This window comes from Erinaceus europaeus, chromosome 7 (assembly GCF_950295315.1).
Source record: "Erinaceus europaeus chromosome 7, mEriEur2.1, whole genome shotgun sequence".
Taxonomy (NCBI): Eukaryota; Metazoa; Chordata; class Mammalia; order Eulipotyphla; family Erinaceidae; genus Erinaceus; species Erinaceus europaeus.
Genome location: NC_080168.1, coordinates 107,964,791 through 107,985,165, shown reverse-complemented (window position 1 = coordinate 107,985,165; position 20,375 = coordinate 107,964,791). Strand labels below are relative to the sequence as shown.

The following is a 20,375-nucleotide window of genomic DNA, read 5'->3' as shown; positions in this document are numbered from 1 at the left end:
TAATCCTTCACATGTAGAGCTACTTTTGAATCAAATCATGCTATCACAAAGGTTACAAAGGGCAGGATTGGGCAGGGTAGATAGCATAATGGTTATGGAAAGATACTCTCATGCCTGAGGCTCCAAAGTCCCAGGTTCAGTCTCCTGCACCACCATCAGCCAAAACTGATCAGTGTTAAAAGAAAGAAAAAGGACAGGATTGTGCTTGACTCACATTCCCCCAGGGACTGAACCCCCTCCTAAGACATCGTTAAGTAACCCTGTACAATCCAGCTAAACAGCAAGGGATAAGGATATTATATCTTTTTAAATATTCTGAGTTCTTCTTTTTCTTAATTAATTAATTTATTTATTAATTAATGAGAAAGATAGAAGCAGAGAGAGAATCAGACATTACTATGGTACATGTGCTGCTGGGAATTGAACTCAGGACCTCATGCTTGAGAGTCCAATGCTTTATCCACTGTGCCATCTCCTGATCCACTAAAAGTTCTTTAAAATTAGATGAAAAAAATTTTTTTTTTTTTTGTCTCCAGGGTTATTGCTGGGTTTTGGTGCCTACAGTACAAATTCATTGCTCCTGGTGGCCATTTTTTTCCTTTTTATTTTCTTTTTTTAATAAGACAGAGAAATTGAGAGAGATGGGGAAGATAGGGAAGGGAAGAGGAAGATAGACACCTGCAGACATGCTTCACCACTCTCATCCCCACTGCAGGTGGGCAACAGAGGCTTAAACGTGGATCCTTGTGTGTGTTCTTGGTGCTTGGTACTATGTGCGCTTAACTGGGTGTGCCACCGCCCGGCCCCTATATTAGAGTAAAACTGGACCAGCTATTTTCTGTTTCTGTTCCTTGGATTCAGTGCTTTGCCGCTTGCAGGTATCTCTCTACCTCAGTATCCCCCTTTGACTGTATCCCCTCTGAGTTTTCTCTGTCTATAAATAAATAAATACATACTAGGTAGAAAGGAAGAAAACAAACTAGTGCTCTGCCTTGGAGCTTATCATTAAAGAAAAATAATAATAGTCCAGGAGGTTGGGTGGTAGCACAATGGGTTAAGCACACATGGCGCAAAGCGCAAGGACCGATGGAAGGATCCCGGTTCGAGCCTCAGCTCTCCACCTGCAGGGGGGTCGATTCACAGGTGGTCAAGCAGGTCTGCAGGTGTCTTTCTTATCTTTCTCTCCTCCTCTCTGTTTTCCCTTCCCTTTCCCTCTCCATTTCTCTCTGTCCTGTGCAACAACAACAATAACCACAACAGCGTTAACAAGGGCAACAAAAGGGAAAAAAATAGCCTCCAGGAGCAGTGGATTTGTGGTGCAGGCACCGAGCCCCAGCAATTACCCTGGAGGCAAAAAAAAAATCCTTTATTTTATTATTTTATTGCCACTAGTGTTATTGCTGGGGCTCAGTAGCTGCACAATTGAACCATTCATTTTTCTCTTTTATATTTTTAATTTTTTTAAAATTAAAAAAAAATTTTATTTATTTATTCCCCTTTTGTTGCCCTTGTTGTTTTATTGTTGTAGTTATTATCGATGTCATTGTTGTTGGATAGGGCAGAGAGAAATGGAGAGAGGAGGGGAAGACAGGGAAGAGGAGAGAAAGATAGACACCTGCAGACCTGCTTCACCGCCTGTGAAGCGACTCCCCTGCAGGTGGGGAGCCAGGGGCTCAAACCTGGATCCTTTTGCCAGTCCTTGAGTTTGGCACCACCTGCGCTTAACCCGCTGCGCTACCGCCCGACTCCCCTCTTTTATTTTTTTAAAACCCTTTTTTTAGTTATTATTGGATAGAGACAGAAAAATCAGGGGCCAGGCAGTGGCACAGCTGGTTAGCACATGTACACATTACAGTGTTCAAGGACCCAGGTTCAAATCCCTGGTCCCCACCCATATGGGGAAAGCTTCACAAGTGGTAAAGCAGGGCTGCAGATGTCTTTCTGTCTCTCCCTTTCTATCTCCCCCTCCCCTCTCAATTTCTCTCTGTCTCTATTCAGTAATTAAAATAAATAAATAATCATTAAAAATTAAACAAGAGGGGCTTGGGCAGTAGCGCAGCTGGTTAAGCGCACGTGGCATGAAGCGCAAGGAACAGGCTCAAGGATCCCGGTTCGAGTCCCCGGCTCCCTACCTGCAGGGGAGTCGCTTCACAGGCGGTGAAGCATGTGTCTGTCTTTCTCTCCCTCTCTCTGTCTTCCCCTCCTCACTCCATTTCTCTCTGCCCTATCTAACAATGATGACATCAATAATAACTACAACAACAATAAAAAAACAAAACGGAAAGTAAATATTAAAAATAAATAAACAAGAGGGAGTCAGGCAGTAGCACAGCGGGATAAGCGTAGGTAGTGCAGGTGGCACAAAGCGCGAGGACTGGCATAAGGATCCCGGTTTGAGCCTCTGGCTCCCCACCTGCAGGGGAGTCGCTTCACAAATGGTGAAGCAGGTCTGCAGGTGTCTATCTTTCTCTCCACCCTCATCTCTCCATTTCTCTCTGTCTTATCCAACAATGATGACAACAATAAAAACAACAAGGGCAACAAAAGGGAATAAATAGATAAATGAATAAAAATTTAAAAAATAAACATGAATAAAAAAAGAAAAATTGAGAGAGGGGGAGATAAAGAGGGAAAGAGACAAGAGAGCTGGCAGTCGTGTTTCACTAATGTGAAGGTTTCCCCCTTCAGGTAGGAACCTGGAGCTTGAACCCAGGTCCTTGTGCGCTGTAATGTGTGTGCTCAACCGGATGGTCCACTGCCTGGCCCCTCTCAGTCTTCTTCTCTTTCTCCTTCTCCTTCTTCTTTTAAGGATTTTATTTATTTATTAATGAGAAAGATAGGAAGAGAGAGAGAGAGAAAGAACCAGCTATCACTCTGGTACATATGCTGCCGGGCATTGAACTTGGAACCTCATGCTTGAGAGTCCAATGCTTTATCCATTGCACCAACTCCCAGGCCACTCTCATTTGCCTCCTCCTCTTCCCCTCTTTCTTCTTCCTTCTTCTTCCTTCTTCTCCTTTTTTTTTTTTTTTTTACCAGAGCACTAATCAGCTCTGCCTTATAGTGGTGCAGGGGATTGAACATGGGACTTTGGAGCCTCAGGCATGAGATTCTCTTTGCATAATCGTTATGCTATCTACCCCCTCCTTTTTTTTTTAATTGCTATTTTATTTCTTTCTTTATAAGAGACTAGAACACCTGCTCATGTTATATTTCTTCTAACCCAGCCATTTCTGTAAAGAATCCTGATCCTGGGACCAGGCATTGGTGCACCTGGTTAAGCACACACATTACAGCGTGCAAGGTCCCAGGTTCAAGTCCCTGGTCTCCACCTGCAGGGGGAAAGCTTCATGAGTGGTGAAGCAGGGTTGTAGTTGTGTCTCTCCCTCTCTATTTCCCCCTCTTCTCTCAATTTCTCTGTCTCTATCAAATAAATAAATAAATAAAAATAATTACAAAAAAAAAAAAAGAATCCTGATCCTTTCAGTGATGAATGGTATTTGGAAACTTGTGTTCTTTTTTTTTTTTCCCCTCCCCCATCCCCCATCCCAAATTCCCCACCCACAGCCCCGCCTTGCTTCTGATGATGGCTGCATTGTGCCTCCTGAGGGCCAGGGTAGGCCCTTATACTCGCTGGGGATTAGCTATTTGGGTTTAACTGATAATAAAAAAAAATATTATTATCTTTATGTATTTATTGGGTAGAGACAGCCGGAAGTCTAGAGGTCAGGGGGAAATAGTGAAGGAGAGAGATAGAGAGACACCTGCAGCACTGCTTCACCACTTGCAAAGCTTTCCCCCTGCAGGTGGGGACCGGGGGCTCCAACCTGGGGGAAACTTGAGTTCTAAGACCAGATTTGTTTACTGATGCTGGCTTACATCTGCCCTTTTGACTTTAAAAAAAATTTATTTATTTTCCCTTTTGTTGCCCTTGTTGTTTAACCTTTTGGCTTTTTATCGCTTTCTCCAGAGACCCCTGGCACAAGATCCCTGCTCTGGACCCTGAGAAGCTCAATGTCTTCAGGACGGTTCGGGAGATCACAGGTGAGTGACAGGAGATACACCCTTTGTGAGCAGAAGAAGTAGACCACTTACATAAATTTAGGTGCTTGAGAAAATCCTGTCTCAAGCAACAGGGGAAGGAAGCAGGAGTACTCGAGAAAGAGGCAGAGGGGACTGTTTCTGCTTATGTGCCCCCTTCACCCACTTAGGTTACCTGAACATCCAGTCCTGGCCTCCTCACATGCATAACTTTAGCGTCTTTTCCAACCTGACAACCATTGGGGGCAGAAGCCTATACAAGTAAGTAAAGGGTGTGGGTTGATGGCATCTCCAGGCACTATCCCGTCAAGTAGGACCAAGGGATAGAGGGTTTGATGGGAAGAAGCAACAAAAGGGGGAGTCTCTCTCTCTCTTTTTAAATTCTTTTTATTTCATATATAGAAGCTAATGGCAGGGAGTTTGAAGGGAGAGTGAGACACCACAGCACTGCTCCACCATCTGTAGAGCTTCACCCAGTGCTGTGGTGCCACTAACTTTGCACCTGGTCAAAGGCACAAACTCTACCAGGCAACTGACCTCCTGGCCCCATGTGGAGGCCTTCCTAATAGAGAGCAGGTTTGTGACTATAAGTGAGTCCACTGCACAGTCAATTTTCCATCTACATTCTTCCTTCTTTTCCTATCCCACTTTTCCCAGCCGGGGTTTCTCGTTGCTGATTATGAAAAACTTGAATGTGACGTCTTTGGGCCTCCGATCTTTGAAAGAAATTAGTGCTGGGCGCGTCTACATAAGTGCCAATCGGCAGCTTTGCTATCATCATTCTCTGAACTGGACCAGGTTGCTTCGGGGGCCTGCACAGGAGAGATTGGACATTAAGCATAATCGGCCTCGAAGAGACTGTGGTGAGGAATGAGGACTTCTGGGTAGTGAGGAGAGAGGAGGGGGGGAATAAGAAGAGAATCCAGAGCCAAGGAGAGGCCAGTGTTAGACTGGAAACAGTAACGAGGAAAAATTCAGAAGAGAGCTTGTGAGGAGCCCTCAGATAGCTCCTAAACCACCTCTTCCTTTGCAGTGGCCGAGGGCAAAGTGTGTGATCCACTGTGCTCCTCTGGGGGATGCTGGGGCCCAGGCCCGTGTCAGTGCCTCTCCTGTCGAAACTACAGCAGAGGAGGTGTCTGTGTGACCCACTGCAACTTCCTAGATGGGTATGCAGTGGGGTGAGGGAGTCAAGCTAGGGTGGGGGGAGTTTGGGACCCTGGGATGGAGCTGTTCAGGTGGCAACTGACAGCCCTTAGACACCATTCTGCATGTGCCTTGATGGGACTGAGATAGGAAACCTGGTTATTGGGGAATCAGGGCATAAAAGTCAGGATTTGGGAGTGACCTCCCTTTACTCAACTACTGCAGGGAGCCTCGTGAGTTTGCTCATGAAGCTGAATGCTTCTCCTGCCACCCGGAATGCCAACCCATGGAAGGCACTGCCACATGCAACGGCTCGGTACAGTAGCAGCAAGAGAGGGCGCAGCAGCACTGGAGGGTCTCGGGAGTGATTTGGCCAAGCCTCAAGGCCAACTTGGGGAGGCCAGATAATGCCAGGGTTTGTGGCTGGAGGACCCTGGTTGGTCCTCAGCAGGAGATATGAAGCTGACCTTAGGATCTTATTCTTACTGAACGTCTGTCTGTCTTCCACCCAGGGCTCTGATGCTTGTGTGCAGTGTGCTCACTTTCGTGATGGACCCCACTGTGTGAACAGCTGCCCCTTTGGAGTCCTTGGAGCTAAGGGCCCCATCTACAAGTACCCAGATCTTCAGAATGAATGCCGCCCCTGTCATGAGAACTGCACCCAGGGGTCAGTGACGGGATGTTAAGAATGGGAACCTGGAGAGTCGGGCGGTAGCGCAGCAGGTTAAGCGCACGTGGCGCGAAGCACAAGGACCGGAGTAGGGATCTGGGTTTGAGCCCCCGGCTCCCCACCTGCAGGGGAGTCGCTTCATGGGCAGTGAAGCAGGTCTGCGGGTGTCTGTCTTTCTCTCCCCTTCTCTGAAAAGGAATGTGGACCTGATGAAGGGTAGGAGCACAAAACTAGGGAGAATGGACAGGGTGAAAGGAACCAAAGGAGAAAAGGAACTATGATTTATGAATTTTTCCCAGCAGACTGGGAGGTGGTGCAGTGGTTGGAGCTTTGAATTCTCAAGCATAAGGTTCTGAATTTGATCTCTGGCTAGAATGACTCTCTCCCCTCATCCTCTTAACTTTATGTCAATAAGTAAATCTTTTTTTTAAAAAAAAAAAGGCACGGGGGGAGCGCAGGTGAGATAATATTACGGTTATGCAAAGAGAAGCTCGTGCTTGAGGTTTCAAAGTCTCAAGTTCAATCCTTGCACCACCATAAGTCAGAGCTGGACAGTGCTCTGGTAAGGGGAAAAAAAAGTGACATTTGGGACTGGGAATATAGCTCAACGGCAATGCAGATGTGCTTTGCATGTATGAGGACCCACGTTCTATCCCCAGCAACACAAGCAGATTAACCAGATGGCTTTATTCTCTTAGGTGTACAGGACCAGGACTACAAGACTGTTTGGGCCAAACACAGGAACTGATCAGGTATGAAGTGTTAGAGATTTAGGAAGCCTGGTATGGTTGGAGAGAAACCGTGAAGATGGTGGTTACCTGCTGGGGATGTTCAGAGTTGGATCACCACAGACTGTTCATTCCAGCCTTCTAGATGCAGTTCATTATAAGGACACAAGAATCCAGATTCTGGTCTCCTCCTAAGATTAACTTGTCTTAGGGGGTCCAGATTTAGGTCAACCCCCTCAGAGCATGGGCTACATGCACTCGTGATAATTAATTAGCCACTTCTTATTTTTTCTTTCTTTCTTTAAATTTCTTTTTATTATTTTACTATTTTTTAAAGATTTTATTTATTTATTAATGAGAAAGTAGGAGGAGAGAGGGAGAGAATCAGCCATCACTCTGGCACATGTGCTGCCGGGGATTGAACTCAGGACCTCATGCTTTAGAGTCTAACGCTTTACCCACTGCACCACCTCCCAGACCACTATTTGACTATTTTTTTAATAAAGATTTTATTTGTTTATGAGAGAGAGAGGGAGAAAGAGAGAACCAGATGAATCAGACATCACTCTGGTACATGTGCTACGAGGGATTGAGCTCGAGACCTCATGCTTGAGAGTCCAATGCTTTATCCACTGTGCTACCTCCCAGACTGCAATTTTACTATTATTTTAAAATTTGTAATCAATGTAGGTTACAAGTTTGTAAGATTACAGTGTACAGTTCCACACCATACCCACAACTACAATTCTGTATCCCTACCCTCCCACCTCCCAAAAATAACCACCATAGTTCTCACAAGTCTTATAGTTTGCTTGCTTGTATATATTTTTTTCCAAGTTCATGTGTATCATCAGTTTTCTAGAGTCCACATATGAGTGAAACCATCTGATAGTTATCTTTCATCTCTTTATTTCACTAAGCATCATCACCTCCAGTTCCATCCATTTTGTCATCATTTTATGGTTGCAGAGTAGTTTTCCATGGAATATATATCCCTGAATGGTATCTTCTTGTCCCAGCTCTGCACAAGTTTAGTAGGAGTGTAGCTGACACTAAAGGAAGCATAGACCCAAGATAATGCTGAGCTTCTCTGTCCCACAGCAAAACCTATCTGGCAATGGCTTTAACAGTCGTAGCAGGGTTGGCAGTTGTTTTCTTGATCCTGGGTGGAACTTTTCTCTATTTGCGCGGGCGTCGGATTCAGAACAAGAGGGCTATGAGGCGCTACTTGGAACGGGGTGAGGTGAGTGCCTTGTGATTGATTTAGCTTTTGTTTCTGCTTTTGCACCAGAGCACTACTAAGCTCTGGCTCATGGTGGTACTGGGGATTGAGCCTAAGCCCTTTGGTGCATCAGGCATGAAAGTCTTTTTCCATAACCACTATGCTATCTCCCTAGCCTTTACTTATTCTTGAAAGAGGTACCATATATTAGCACTCTGAAAATGCCCTCTTTCCCTGAGATTCAGTCCTTTTCTACAGAAGTAGAATGGTCCAGTAAGAAGAATTCTGGCTTACCCAATAGAGTACATTTTTTTGAAAAGTTTTTTTTTTAGATATTTATTTACTTATTTTCTTTTTGTTGCCCTTGTTGTTTTTATTGTTGTTGTAGTTATTATTGTTGATGTCTTCGTTGTTGGATAGGACAGAGAGAAATGGAGAGAGGAGGGAAAGACAGAGAGGGGGAGAGAAAGATAGACACCTGCAACCTGCTTCACCGCCTGTGAAGTGACTCCTCTGCAGGTGGGGAGCCGGGGGCTTGAACTGGGATCCTTATGATGGTCCTTGCACTTTGTGCCACGTGCACTTAACTCACTGCGCTACCGCCTGACTCCCTTAGAGAAGTTTTTTATTATTATTTATTTATTTGATAGAGACAGCCACTGCTTAACCACGTGTGAAGCTTTCCCCCTGCAGGTGGGAGCCTGAGGCTTGAACCTGTGTCCTTGCGGATTGTAACGTGTGCACTCAACCAGATGTGCCACCACCCGGTCCCGAATACATGTCATCATACATGAAAACATGGGTTTGAGCTTTAAGAGGCTGTTTGGGAGCACCTGCTGAGGGAAGCTTTACGAGCTGTAGAGTGATGCTTCAGTCCAGTCTCTCCTCTCAAAGTATTTCGAGAGACATGTGAACTGGATAAAAATACGCACAAATGGGATGAGGGGTAGCTAGCATAATGGTTATGCTGAGACTCAAGCCTGAGGCTCTAAAGCCCCAGGTTCAATCCCCTGCACCTCCATAAACCAAAGCTGCTTAGTGCTCTGATGAAAGTAAAAAAAAAAAAAAAAAGATGAAGGGCTGGGAGGTGGCTTACACACATTACCATGCAGACTGAGCTGGGTCCAAGTCCTGGTCCCCACTTGCTTTACTAGCAGTGAAGTAATGCCTTAGGTATATGCTTACCTCTACTTCCCTTTCAATTTCTGTCTCTATCCAAAGAAACCTCAACTCTTCTTGTTGTTTTCCTTCATCAAAAAGAACACCAGGGAGTCGGGCGGTAGCACAGCGGGTTAAGCGCACGTGGCTCAAAGCTCAAGGACAGCGTAAGGATCCCGGTTTGAGCCTCCGACTCCCCACCTGCAGGGGTGTCGCTTCACAAGCGGTGAAGCAGGTCTGCAGGTGTCTGTCTTTCTCTCCCCCACCCCCCGTCTTCCCCTCCTCTCTCCATTTCTCTCTGTCCTATCCAACAATAACAACAATAAAACAATAAGGGCAACAAAAGGGAATGAATAAATATTTAAAAAAAAAAAAAGAACACCAAACTTCCTTGATTCTTTACTGAAAAGTACAGTTTCCTCCAGCCTCAGGTTTTTTTTTTTCTTTCTTTCTTTCTTTTTCACCAGAAACCTGTTCAATTCTCGTTTATAGTGATATGGAGGATTGAACCTAGGGCCTCAGAGGTTTTTTTTTTTTTTTTCCCCAATATGCCCACAAAGCTTTCCAGTGCTGCCACCATTTTAGGTTCTGCTGGTCTTGGCATCCGTTCTGAGGCTCTAGAAGTGGGACATGGGAATGGGCTTCCCTCAGTACCTTCTCTTCATCTCTCCTTTAGAGCATAGAGCCTCTGGATCCCAGTGAGAAGGCTAACAAGGTCTTGGCCAGGATCTTCAAAGAGACAGAATTGAGGAAGCTTAAAGTGCTTGGCTCCGGTGTCTTTGGAACAGTGCACAAAGTGAGTAACCTATAGGAACTCTAGGACATGGGGAAAAAGATCCTGGGCCCAGGGGAGAAAGATTAAAGGAAAAGCCTAGTCTCTGCATTATGACCTTAGACTGATTCCTGCCCTACATTTCCCAGGGAGTGTGGATCCCTGAGGGTGAGTCCATCAAGATCCCAGTCTGCATCAAAGTGATCGAGGACAAGAGTGGGCGGCAGAGTTTTCAAGCTGTAACAGACGTAAGTAAAGGATGAGTATTGTGTATGCTATGAGGTGTGGTCAGTACTAGAGAGGATTACATATATGTATGAGTGGTTCTTTTTTTTATTTTATTTATTGATTCATGAGAAATGATAGGAGAGAGAGAAAGAACCAGATATCACTCTGGTACATGTGCTGCTGGGGATTGAACTCAGGACTTCATGCTTGAGAGTCCAATGCCTTATCCACTACACCACCTCCTGGACCACAATGAGTGGTTCTTTCTATAAACCATCAATCCCCTCAATAAAGAAGAAAAAAAAGAAAGAGTGATTCTTTGTTAGCAGAACTGTATTAGCCATGTTGATTCACTTGAAGGTGGGGGAGCTCTGGTCTGGATAGATGTGAATCTGTTTGTTCTCTGGGTAACCTCTTTTATATCTCTTAGCATATGCTGGCCATTGGCAGCCTAGACCACGCCCACATTGTACGGCTGCTGGGGTTATGCCCAGGGTCGTCTCTACAGCTTGTCACTCAGTACTTGCCTCTGGGTTCCCTGCTGGACCATGTGAGGCAGCAGCGGGAGGCACTGGGACCACAACTGCTACTCAACTGGGGAGTACAAATTGCCAAGGTGAGAGGAGTATGGAGGACTTCTGGGATAGGACTGTCTGGTGGCGGGGGTGGGGGGTGGGGGGAGAAGGTTTCCTTCTGTGAGGAGGCAGAGACTGGCTTTCTAAAGGATGCCTTTAGGACTTAGGTAATTCTGGATCTCAAGGAAGACTTTCTCTAACCTTGACAATATGTTCTTCCTCCATAGGGGATGTACTACCTTGAAGAGCACGGGATGGTCCACAGGAACCTGGCTGCCCGAAATGTGCTACTCAAGTCCCCTAGTCAGGTCCAGGTGGCAGATTTTGGGGTGGCTGATCTGCTGCCCCCTGATGATAAGCAGCTACTCCACAGTGAGGCCAAGGTGAATGACATAGTGGGCTGGGTAAGGAGGTCAGGGTGTCTGGTGTATGGGGTAGAGGTCTGTCTGAGGTCTTCTTTAGATGCAAACAAGTGCTGCCTGGTAAGGTCAAGGGAGAGAAACCCAGAGCTACAAAGAAAGAAAATTCAGAGAGGGTGCAGGGGGAGATAGCATAATGGTTATGCAAAGAGTCTTTCATGCCTGAGACTCAAAGTGCAAGGACCAGAGTAAGAATTCTAGTTCGAGCCCCTAGCTCCCCATCTGCAGAGGGATCGCTTCACACACAGTGAAGCAGGTCTGCAGGTGTCTACCTCTCTCTCCCCCTCTCTCTGTCTTCCCATCTTCTCTCAATTTCTCTCTGTCCTATCCAACAACAACATTAAACCACAAGAGCAACAAAAGGGAAAAAATAACCTCTAGGACCAGTGGATTTGTAGTGCAGGCACCGAGCCCCAGCAATAACCCTGGAGGCAAAAAAAAAAAAAAGGGAGGGGGGGGGGTAGAAGGGGGTTAAGTGCACGTGGCACAAAGTCCAAGGACTGGAGTAAGGATCCTGGATTGAGCCCCAGACGGGGAGTCAATTCACAGATGGTGAAGCAGGCCATAGGTGTCTATCTTTCTCTCCCCATCTTCCCCTCCTCTCTCATTTCTCTCTGTCTTATCCAACAACCACAACATCAACAACAATAACTACAACAATAAAAATAAAAATAAACCCAAGGGCAACAAAAAGGGAATAAATAAATAAAGATATTTTTTTCCCTCCAGGGTTATTTCTGGGCTCGGTGCCTGCACCATGAATCCACCGCTCCTGGAGGCCATTTTTCCCCCTTTTTGTTGCCCTTGTTGTTGTAGCCTCATTGTGGTTATTATTATTGCCATTGTTGATGTTGTTCATTGTTGGATAGGACAGAGAGAAATGGAGAGAGGAGGGGAAGACAGAGGGGGGAGAGAAAGATAGACACCTGCAGACCTGCTTCACCGCCTGTGAAGCGACTCCCCTGCAGGTGGGGAGCCGGGGGCTCGAACCAGGATCCTTACACCGGTCCCTGCGCTTTGCGCCACATGCGCTTAACCCACTGTGCCACCGCCTGTCCCCCATAAATGAAGATTTTTTAAAAAGAAAGGAAAAAATGGGTAGAGGAGAGGGCCAGGTGGCCAGGTGGTACTGCACCGGTTGAGTGCACCCTTTATCATGGATGAGGACCTAGGTTTGAGCCAAAGCTCCCCACCTGCAGGAGAGATGCAGGTGTCTTATCTTTTTCCCTCTGCCCCCTCCCCTCTCAATTTCTCTTCTGTTTTATCAAGTAGAAAAATAGAAGGAAGGGGGCTGGCCAGCGGATTAAGTGCACATGGCACAAAGCTCAAAGACCAGCATAGGATCCGGTTCCAGCCTCTAGCTCCCCACCTGCATGGGGGTCGCTTCACAAACGGTGAAGCAGGTCTGCAGGTGTTTATCTTTCTCTCCTCCTCTCTGTCTTCCCCTCCTCTCTCATTTCTCTCTGTCCTATCCAACAACAACGACATCAATGGCAACAATAACAACAACAAGGGCAACAAAATGGGAAAAAGGCCTCCAAGAGCTGTGGATCTTTAGTACAGGCACCGAGCCCCAGTGATAACTCTGGAGGCAAAAATATATATATAAAAAGAAAAAAAAATGGCCGCTGGAAGTGGTGGATTCATGGTATAGGCACCGAGCCTCATTGATAACCCTGATGGCAAAGAAAACTAGGAAAAGGAAAGGGGGGAAAAATGGCAGGTAGCTTGGAATTTCGGAAATGTAATTTTTAAAAACTTTTATCTTTATTCTCTTAGACTCCGATTAAATGGATGGCCCTTGAAAGTATCCACTTTGGGAAATACACACACCAGAGTGACGTCTGGAGTTACGGTTAGTCCATCAGAATGTCCTTCCTTCACTACTGGCCCAAATACACACTTACCTTTATGAAAGTGATATATTTATTTAATATGAGATAAAGAGTTTCACATGAGAGAGAGAGAGAAAAACCAAATGGCTATTTTGTACCATGTAGTACCAGTGATTAAATCTAGTGTCTCAGTAACAAACCATAAGGCCTATGCTGTACCCACTGAGCTCGCTCCTGCTCCTCCCCACTTTTTTTTCATTTTTTTTTTCATTTCTGTGGCTTCACAGTTCTGAGCTGAGTAGTTTGAATTGAGAAGAAGACCAGAGCACCATCCTGCCATTGCATGTCATCCCTGAGATCATCCAACCCAGGACCTCACCCATGCAAGGCAACGCATTATCAGATGAGCTATTTTGCCAGCCTTCTCCCCCCCTTTTTTTCTCTCAGTTTTTTTTTAAAAAATTATTTATTTCTTATTCCATAGAGACAGAAATTGAGAGTGTGAGGGTGAGTAGAGGAGAGAGAGAGAGACACCTGCAGCCCTGCTCCACCACTTGTGAAGCTCTCCCCCTGCAGGCGGGACCAGGGGCTTGCACCTGGGTCCTTGCACACTGTAACGTGCGCACTTAACCAGGTGCGCCACCGTCTGGCCCCCGTTTTCTCTCAGTTTAAATTGAGAGAGAGACTGCCATTTCAAATAGTCCCTGAAATCAAACCAGGGACCTCATGATACAGGACCTGTACTCTATTACTGAGCCATTTCCCTGACCCATTCAGTTCTTTGTGTCAGATCCAGTTCTGACTTCCCTTTAGCTTCATTCCCACATCTGCTGTTTCATCATCACCTAGTCATGTCTTCCTGTACCAGGTGTGACAGTTTGGGAGTTGATGACCTTTGGAGCAGAGCCATATGCGGGGCTTCGATTGGCTGAAGTACCAGATCTGTTGGAGAAGGGGGAGAGGTTGGCTCAGCCCCAGATTTGTACCATTGATGTCTACATGGTCATGGTCAAATGTGAGTTAGCTGACAGTTTCAATCATTTCCTGACTTCCCTTCCTTGTCTACTCTTCTTTCTCTTTGTTTTTTTGACTGAGGTGATTTTCACATTTGTTATGGTAGCAGAGGTGAGGGGTTCCATGGGAAGGGACCTATTCCCTATGAACAGAGGTGCTCTGTTTCTCCAGCTATTCCAAAATGCTGTTCTGGGGCTGGCTAGATCTGTCTCCCTTGTTCCTGTCATCTAAGGGCACTGGGTAGATGATCAAGTGACCTTGAACATAGGACATACTTTGTATAGGGGCTGGGCATGTGCATAATTATAGTTTGGTACAAATGGATACAGATGTGACCAGCACCAGCTCCTTCCTTGACCTAAGCATTCTGAAAGAAAGTGGCAAGTCTTGCAACATCCTGGTCTTGGCAGCAGCAGCAGCTTCCATTCTTTTTAGGACTCTTGCTTCCTGTATCTTACTTCCAGGTTGGATGATTGATGAGAACATTCGCCCAACTTTTAAAGAATTAGCCAATGAGTTCACCAGGATGGCCCGAGATCCCCCACGGTATCTGGTCATAAAGGTGAGTAGGGACTAAGAGGTGTTAAGGACATTTAGAGTTAAGGTGGTGGTGGGGGGGACAGGCTGTGGTACATTTGGTTGAGTGCATATGTTGCAATGCACAAGGACCCAGGTTCAAACATCTGGCCTCCACATGCAGGGGGAAAGCTTCACAAGTGATGAAGCAGTGCCGCAGGTGTCTCCTCTGTTTCTCCCTCTATGTCTGCCTTTCTCTCTGGATTGATTTTTTTTTTTAAACCAGTGCACTGATCATTTCTGGATTATGGTGGTTAGGGAGGGGAATTGAACCTAGGACCAGGGAGCCTCAGGCATGAGAGTCTCTTTGCATAACTGATATGCTATTTATTTACCCATGCCCCCTCTGGATGTCTCTCTGTCTGTAGCCAATAAATAAATAAGAGGAAAAGGGACTTGGCTGGAACCAGAATCTAATTTAACAACCATCATCTGCTTTTATAGAGAGAGAGTGGGCCTGGAATCTCCCCTGGAGCAGAGCCCCCTGCCCTGACTGACAAGGAACTGGAAGAAGTAGAGTTGGAGCCAGAGCTAGACTTAGATCTGGACTTGGAGACAGAGGGAGACGACGTAGTGACCACACTGGGCTCTGCACTCAGCCTGCCGGTTGGAACACTTAGTCGGTCACGTGGGGTAAGGCACATTCCTGCTACCTAAGACTTGCTAAGGCTACACGCTGAGCCCTCTGCATCCCTCTGTCCCCCTGGACCCCAATGGTGCTTAGATATACTACTTAAAGGCGCCCAAAGTGAGCAGATATTTCTCATAACCTAAAACTTTTCTCTTCCTAGAACCAGAATCATTTAAGTCCATCATCTGGATATATGCCTATGAATCAGGGTAATATTGGGGAGAGTTGTCAGGTAAGATCTACTTTTTTTTTTTTACCAGAGCATTGCTCAGCTCCGGCTTTTGGTGGTACGGGGGATTGAACCTGGGACTTTGGAGCCTCAGGCACGAGAGTATCTTTGCATAACCATTATGCTATCCATCCCCGCCCTAAGATCTACTTTTTTAAATTTTTATTAATGAGAAAGATAAGAGAAAGAACCAGACATCATTTAAAAATTTTTTAAATTTATTTATTCATGAGAAATGATCCAGACTTCACCCAGCATTCTGCTAAACATATATCTGTTCTTTTCTCATCTCTGTGTAAATCTCCATGTTTTTTTTTTTTTTTCCTCCTTAGGAGTCTATAGCTTGTGGGGGTGGTAGTGAACGGTGTCCCCGTCCAGCCTCTCTGCATCCAGTGCCACGGGGACGTCTGACATCAGAGTCCTCAGAAGGCCATGTGACAGGCTCTGAGGTTGAGCTCCAAGAGAAGATGTCAATGTGTAGAAGCCGGAGCCGGAGCCCACGGCCACGTGGTGACAGTGCCTACCATTCCCAGCGCCACAGCCTGCTTACACCTGTCACCCCACACTCCCCACCAGGATTAGAGGAAGAAGATGTCAATGGTTACGTCATGCCAGATGCACACCTTAAAGGTGCCTGACTTTTCCTAGGGCTTTATTATTATTATTATTATTATATTTATTTATTTATTTATTTATTGGACAGAAACAGCCAGAAATTGATAGGGAAGGGAGATATAGGGAGAGAGACAGAGAGACACCTGACACACTGCTTCACCACTCGCAAAGCTTTCTCCCTGCAGGTTGGAGTCAGGGACTTGAACCTGGGTCCTTGCATGTTGTAACATATGCATTCAACCAAGTGCACCACTACCCAGACCCTCCTAGGGCTCTTCTTCTTTAATCCTCTTTTTTTTTGCCCTCAGGATTATCGCTGGGGATCAGTGCCTGCACTAGAATCCACTGCTCCTGTGGCCACCTTTTTTTTTTTTTTTTTTGGATAGGACAGAGAGAAATTGAGAGGGCAGGGAGTCGGGCTGTAGCGCAGCGGGTTAAGCGCAGGTGGCGCAAAGCACAAGGATCGGCATAAGGATTCCGGTTCGAACCCCGGCTCCCCACCTGCAGGGGAGTCGCTTCACAGGCGGTGAAGCAGGTCTGCAGGTGTCTGTCTTTCTCTCCTCCTGTCTGTCTTCCCCTCCTCTCTCCATTTTTCTGTCCTATCCCACAATGACAACAACAATAATAACTACAACAATAAAACAACAAGGGCAACAAAAAGGGAATAAATAAATTAAATAAATATTTTAAAAAAAGAAATTGAGAGGGCAGGGGAAGATAGAGAGGAAGAGAGAAAAATAGACATCTGCAAACCTGCTTCACCGCTTGTGAAGTGACCCCCCCACACACACACACACACACAGCAGGGGAGCTAGGGGTTTGAACTGGGAACCTTGCACTTCATACTATGTGTGCTTAATTCGGTGTGCCACCATCTGACCCTCTGTAATCCTTTTTTTTTCTCTCCAGTCTCTCTCTCTTTTTTTTTTATATTTATTTTTTTCCCTTTTGTTGCCCTTGTTTTATTGTTGTAGTTATTATTGTTGTTGTTGTTGTTGGATAGAACAGAGAGAAATGGAGAGAGGGAGGGGAAGACAGAGAGGAGGAGAGAAAGACAGACACCTGCAGACCTGCTTCACCGCCTGTGAAGTGACTCCCCTGCAGGTGGGGAGCCCGGGTTCGAACCGGAATCCTTATGCCGGTCCTTGTGCTTTGCGCCACCTGCGCTTAGCCCGCTGTACTACAGCCCGACTCCCTCCAGTCTCTCTTTTTTTTCTTCTTACCAGAGCACTGCTTATGGTGATGCTGGAGATTGAACCTGAGACCTCTCCAGTCTCTCTTTTTTTTTTTGGCCTCCAGGGTTATTGCTGGGGCTCGGTGCCTGCACCACAAATCCACTGCTCCTGGAGGCTATTTTTCCCATTTTGTTGCCCTTATTGTTGTCGTTATTGTTATTGTTGCCATTGATGTTGTTGTTGGATAGGACAGTGAGAAATTGAGAGAGGAGAGGAGACAGAGAGGAGAGAAAGACAGACACCTGCAGACCTGCTTCACCGCCTGTGAAGCGACTCCCCTGCAGGTGGGGAGCCGGGGGTTCAAACCGGGATCCTTCCGCTGGTCCTTGCGCTTCATGTGTGCTTAAGCTGCTTAGCTACCACCCATGCCCCTCCAGTCTCTTTTTAATAGTTTGTCTTCTGATTATATCCATATCTTTATTTTATTTATTTATTTATTTTTTTTACCAGAGCACTGCTCAGCTCTGGCTTATGGTGGTGTGGGGGATTGAACCTGGGATTTAGGAGCCTCAGGCATGAGAGTCTGTTTGCATGACCATTATGCTTTCTACCCCTGCCCCCTATTTTTTTAATTCTTCACAAATGCTTTTTTTAATTTTTATTTTTGTTTATTTATTTTAAATTTTAAAAATATTTAGTCTCCCTTTTGTTGACCTTGTTGTTTTATTGTTGTAGTTATTATTGTTGTTATTGATGTCATCGTTTTTGGATAGGACAGAAGGAAATGGAGAGAGGAGGGTAAGACAGAGAGGGGGAAAGAAAGATAGACACCTGAAGACCTGCTTCACCGCCTGTGAAGAGACTCCCCTGCAAGTGGGGAGCCGGGGGCTGGAACCGGGATCCCTGTGCTGGTCCCTGCACTTCGCACCACCTGCGCTCAACCTGCTGCGCTACCGTCTGACCCCCATCCCCCCATTTAAAAAAATTTTTATTTATAAAAAGGGAACACTGACAAAAACCATAGGATAAGAGGGATACAACTCCACACAATTCCCACCACCAGAACTCCGTATCCCATCCCCTCCCTTGATAGCTTTCTTATTCTTTATCCCTCTGGGAGTGTGGATCCAGAGTCATTATGGGGTGCAGAAGGTGGAAGGTCTGGCTTCTGTAATTGCTTCCTTAATTTTTATTTTTTTATGACAGAAGATAGAACCAGAGCATCACTCTGGCATATGTAGTACTAGGGTTCTAACTCAGGACCAACACTTAATCCACTGCACCATATCCCGGGTTGCTTTTCCTATCATGGTTTATTACTTTTCCCCACTCCCTGTGGCATGAAGTTCTCCATGTATCTAGCCTCTCTTCTCAACTCCTAGGTACCCCCTATTCCCGGGAAGGTACTCTTTCTTCAGTGGGTCTGAGCTCTGTCCTGGGCACCGAAGAAGAGGAGGAAGAGGAAGAGTATGAATACATGAACCGCAGGAGAAGGCGGAGTCCACCTCGTCACCCTCGGCCAAGTTCCCTTGAGGAGCTGGGTTATGAGTACATGGATGTGGGGTCAGACCTCAGCGCTTCCCTGGGCAGCACACAGAGTTGCCCTCTCCACCCTGTGCCCATCACTCCCACTGCTGGCACAACTCCAGACGAAGACTATGAATATATGAATCGGCGGCGAGGTGGAGGAGCTCCTGGGGGGGATTATGCAGCCATGGGAGCCTGCCCAGCAACTGAACAAGGATATGAAGAGATGAGAGCTTTCCAGGGGCCTGGACACCATGCCCCCCAGGTCCCTTACACCCGCCTCAAAACTCTACGAAGTTTAGAAGCCACAGATTCTGCCTTTGATAATCCTGATTACTGGCACAGTAGGCTTTTCCCGAAGGCTAATGCCCAGAGAACATAACTCCTGCTCCCTGAGGCATTCAGGGAACGTGTGATGGCAGCTATTGCCTCTAGAGGGTACTCTTCTCCTCACAAGTCTCAGCCCTACTCCCCAGCCCTAGACAATTCCATTCAACCTTTGGAGGCTTTTAAACACTAACACGGAATTCTGGTATGTAGCCAGTTGTGCACTTTCTTCTCTTTCCCCACCTCCTTCAGAGAAAAGGAGGTGTCATGTCTTTCCCCCCCCCCCCATTTTGTATGCTTTCCCAATCCTACTCCTCAGCTTCCTCAGGGGAACTCCCTGGAGATATGAAGGATTACCTTCCCATGTCTCTTTCTCTCAGGCTCTGACTTGTTGAGACTAGGCTTTAAAGTACACCTTTCTTAAGGAAGAGGAAAAAGTGGAAACCTGGCAAGGGAGAGTAAAATGATGCCTTAACCCCCTGGAAATTTTGACTTAAACTCTTGCAAAGTGAAGAGGTTAGGAGTAGATATTACTGATTACTATTAATGGAGGGCTTACCATGTGCCAGGCATTGTGCTGAATTTTACCTACCTCTCACTTAATCCTTACAAAAATTCTGTGCGCTAGATGTTATCTTATTTTACAAATAAGGAATCTGAGCCTTAAAGAGATTAAGTAAATTAAGTGATAGGTCCAGGATTTTAAAATATTCCAATATATGTGCTCTTACTGTAAGGTATCAAGGAAAACTAGTAAGTCAGAGTTCTTGTAAGGGGGCATAGTCTTTTTATTTTTGCACTGAATCAAGTCTAAACCCAGCAAACACAGCCTCCTACACCCAGCTTCTCACCTCAGGAAGTGGGAGGAGACGGGTGGTCAGAAGGAAAAGTAACTGGACATTTTGGGTGTAAACCGTGATTTACAGGATCTGTACATGAACTACACTTCTTACCAAGGGACAGATCGACAAAGGGTCTCAACACTCACTTTTAGGAACGCTTCTCACCTAACACTGGGAAGCTTCCAGTCATAATAGACGTTAGACCCAACCACAAACTTCTGTCCTCTTGGATAGGAAATTGGTGTTACTTGTTATCACTGATTTTTTTTTGTCTTGTTTTTATACGTCTGAATAAAAATGCCAAAGTCTTTCAGCTTCCTGTCTGTCAAACGAAGAAAATCTTTAGTGTTTAAGATCACCCCTTTCCTCTGCTCCTACCAGGGGACAGTCACCAAGAGCAAGCAGCTTTTGTAGGCCTGAGGCTTCCAGTCCTATCAGAGGTGTGCTCTGGATTCTGTCTCATGTGAAACTCTACCTTATATGAAGTAGTTGTGTGTGTGAGATTTTTATTATTTGTTTTGGAGACATTGAGGAGGGAGCTCGAGAGGGATACCTGCAGTAGTGTTTCACCACTAGTGAAGCTTGTCCCCTGCAGGTGGGGGGGGGGGAGTGTCTTGAAGCTGGATCCTTGCAAACACTACCATCTGG

At 46.0% G+C, this 20,375-nt stretch overlaps 1 protein-coding gene across 3 annotated transcripts in view; it reads left to right on the top strand.

The window, feature by feature from the left end:
* The window catches only part of ERBB3 (erb-b2 receptor tyrosine kinase 3), a 35,347-nt gene extending 15,312 nt beyond the window's left edge, over nucleotides 1–20,035 (top strand). For all 3 annotated transcript variants that reach the window (XM_060195172.1, XM_060195173.1, XM_060195174.1), the window contains exons 10-28: nucleotides 3,971–4,044; nucleotides 4,212–4,302; nucleotides 4,699–4,904; nucleotides 5,075–5,207; nucleotides 5,410–5,500; nucleotides 5,697–5,851; nucleotides 6,553–6,606; nucleotides 7,684–7,825; nucleotides 9,639–9,758; nucleotides 9,884–9,982; nucleotides 10,393–10,578; nucleotides 10,765–10,920; nucleotides 12,736–12,811; nucleotides 13,660–13,806; nucleotides 14,270–14,367; nucleotides 14,826–15,014; nucleotides 15,173–15,244; nucleotides 15,574–15,875; nucleotides 18,418–20,035. In XM_060195172.1, coding sequence (XP_060051155.1) covers nucleotides 3,971–4,044; nucleotides 4,212–4,302; nucleotides 4,699–4,904; nucleotides 5,075–5,207; nucleotides 5,410–5,500; nucleotides 5,697–5,851; nucleotides 6,553–6,606; nucleotides 7,684–7,825; nucleotides 9,639–9,758; nucleotides 9,884–9,982; nucleotides 10,393–10,578; nucleotides 10,765–10,920; nucleotides 12,736–12,811; nucleotides 13,660–13,806; nucleotides 14,270–14,367; nucleotides 14,826–15,014; nucleotides 15,173–15,244; nucleotides 15,574–15,875; nucleotides 18,418–18,940 — 2,914 coding nt within the window. In that variant the 3' untranslated portion in view covers nucleotides 18,941–20,035. The remainder of the gene's footprint in view (nucleotides 1–3,970; nucleotides 4,045–4,211; nucleotides 4,303–4,698; nucleotides 4,905–5,074; nucleotides 5,208–5,409; nucleotides 5,501–5,696; nucleotides 5,852–6,552; nucleotides 6,607–7,683; nucleotides 7,826–9,638; nucleotides 9,759–9,883; nucleotides 9,983–10,392; nucleotides 10,579–10,764; nucleotides 10,921–12,735; nucleotides 12,812–13,659; nucleotides 13,807–14,269; nucleotides 14,368–14,825; nucleotides 15,015–15,172; nucleotides 15,245–15,573; nucleotides 15,876–18,417) is intronic.
* Nucleotides 20,036–20,375: the final 340 nt, after the last annotated feature.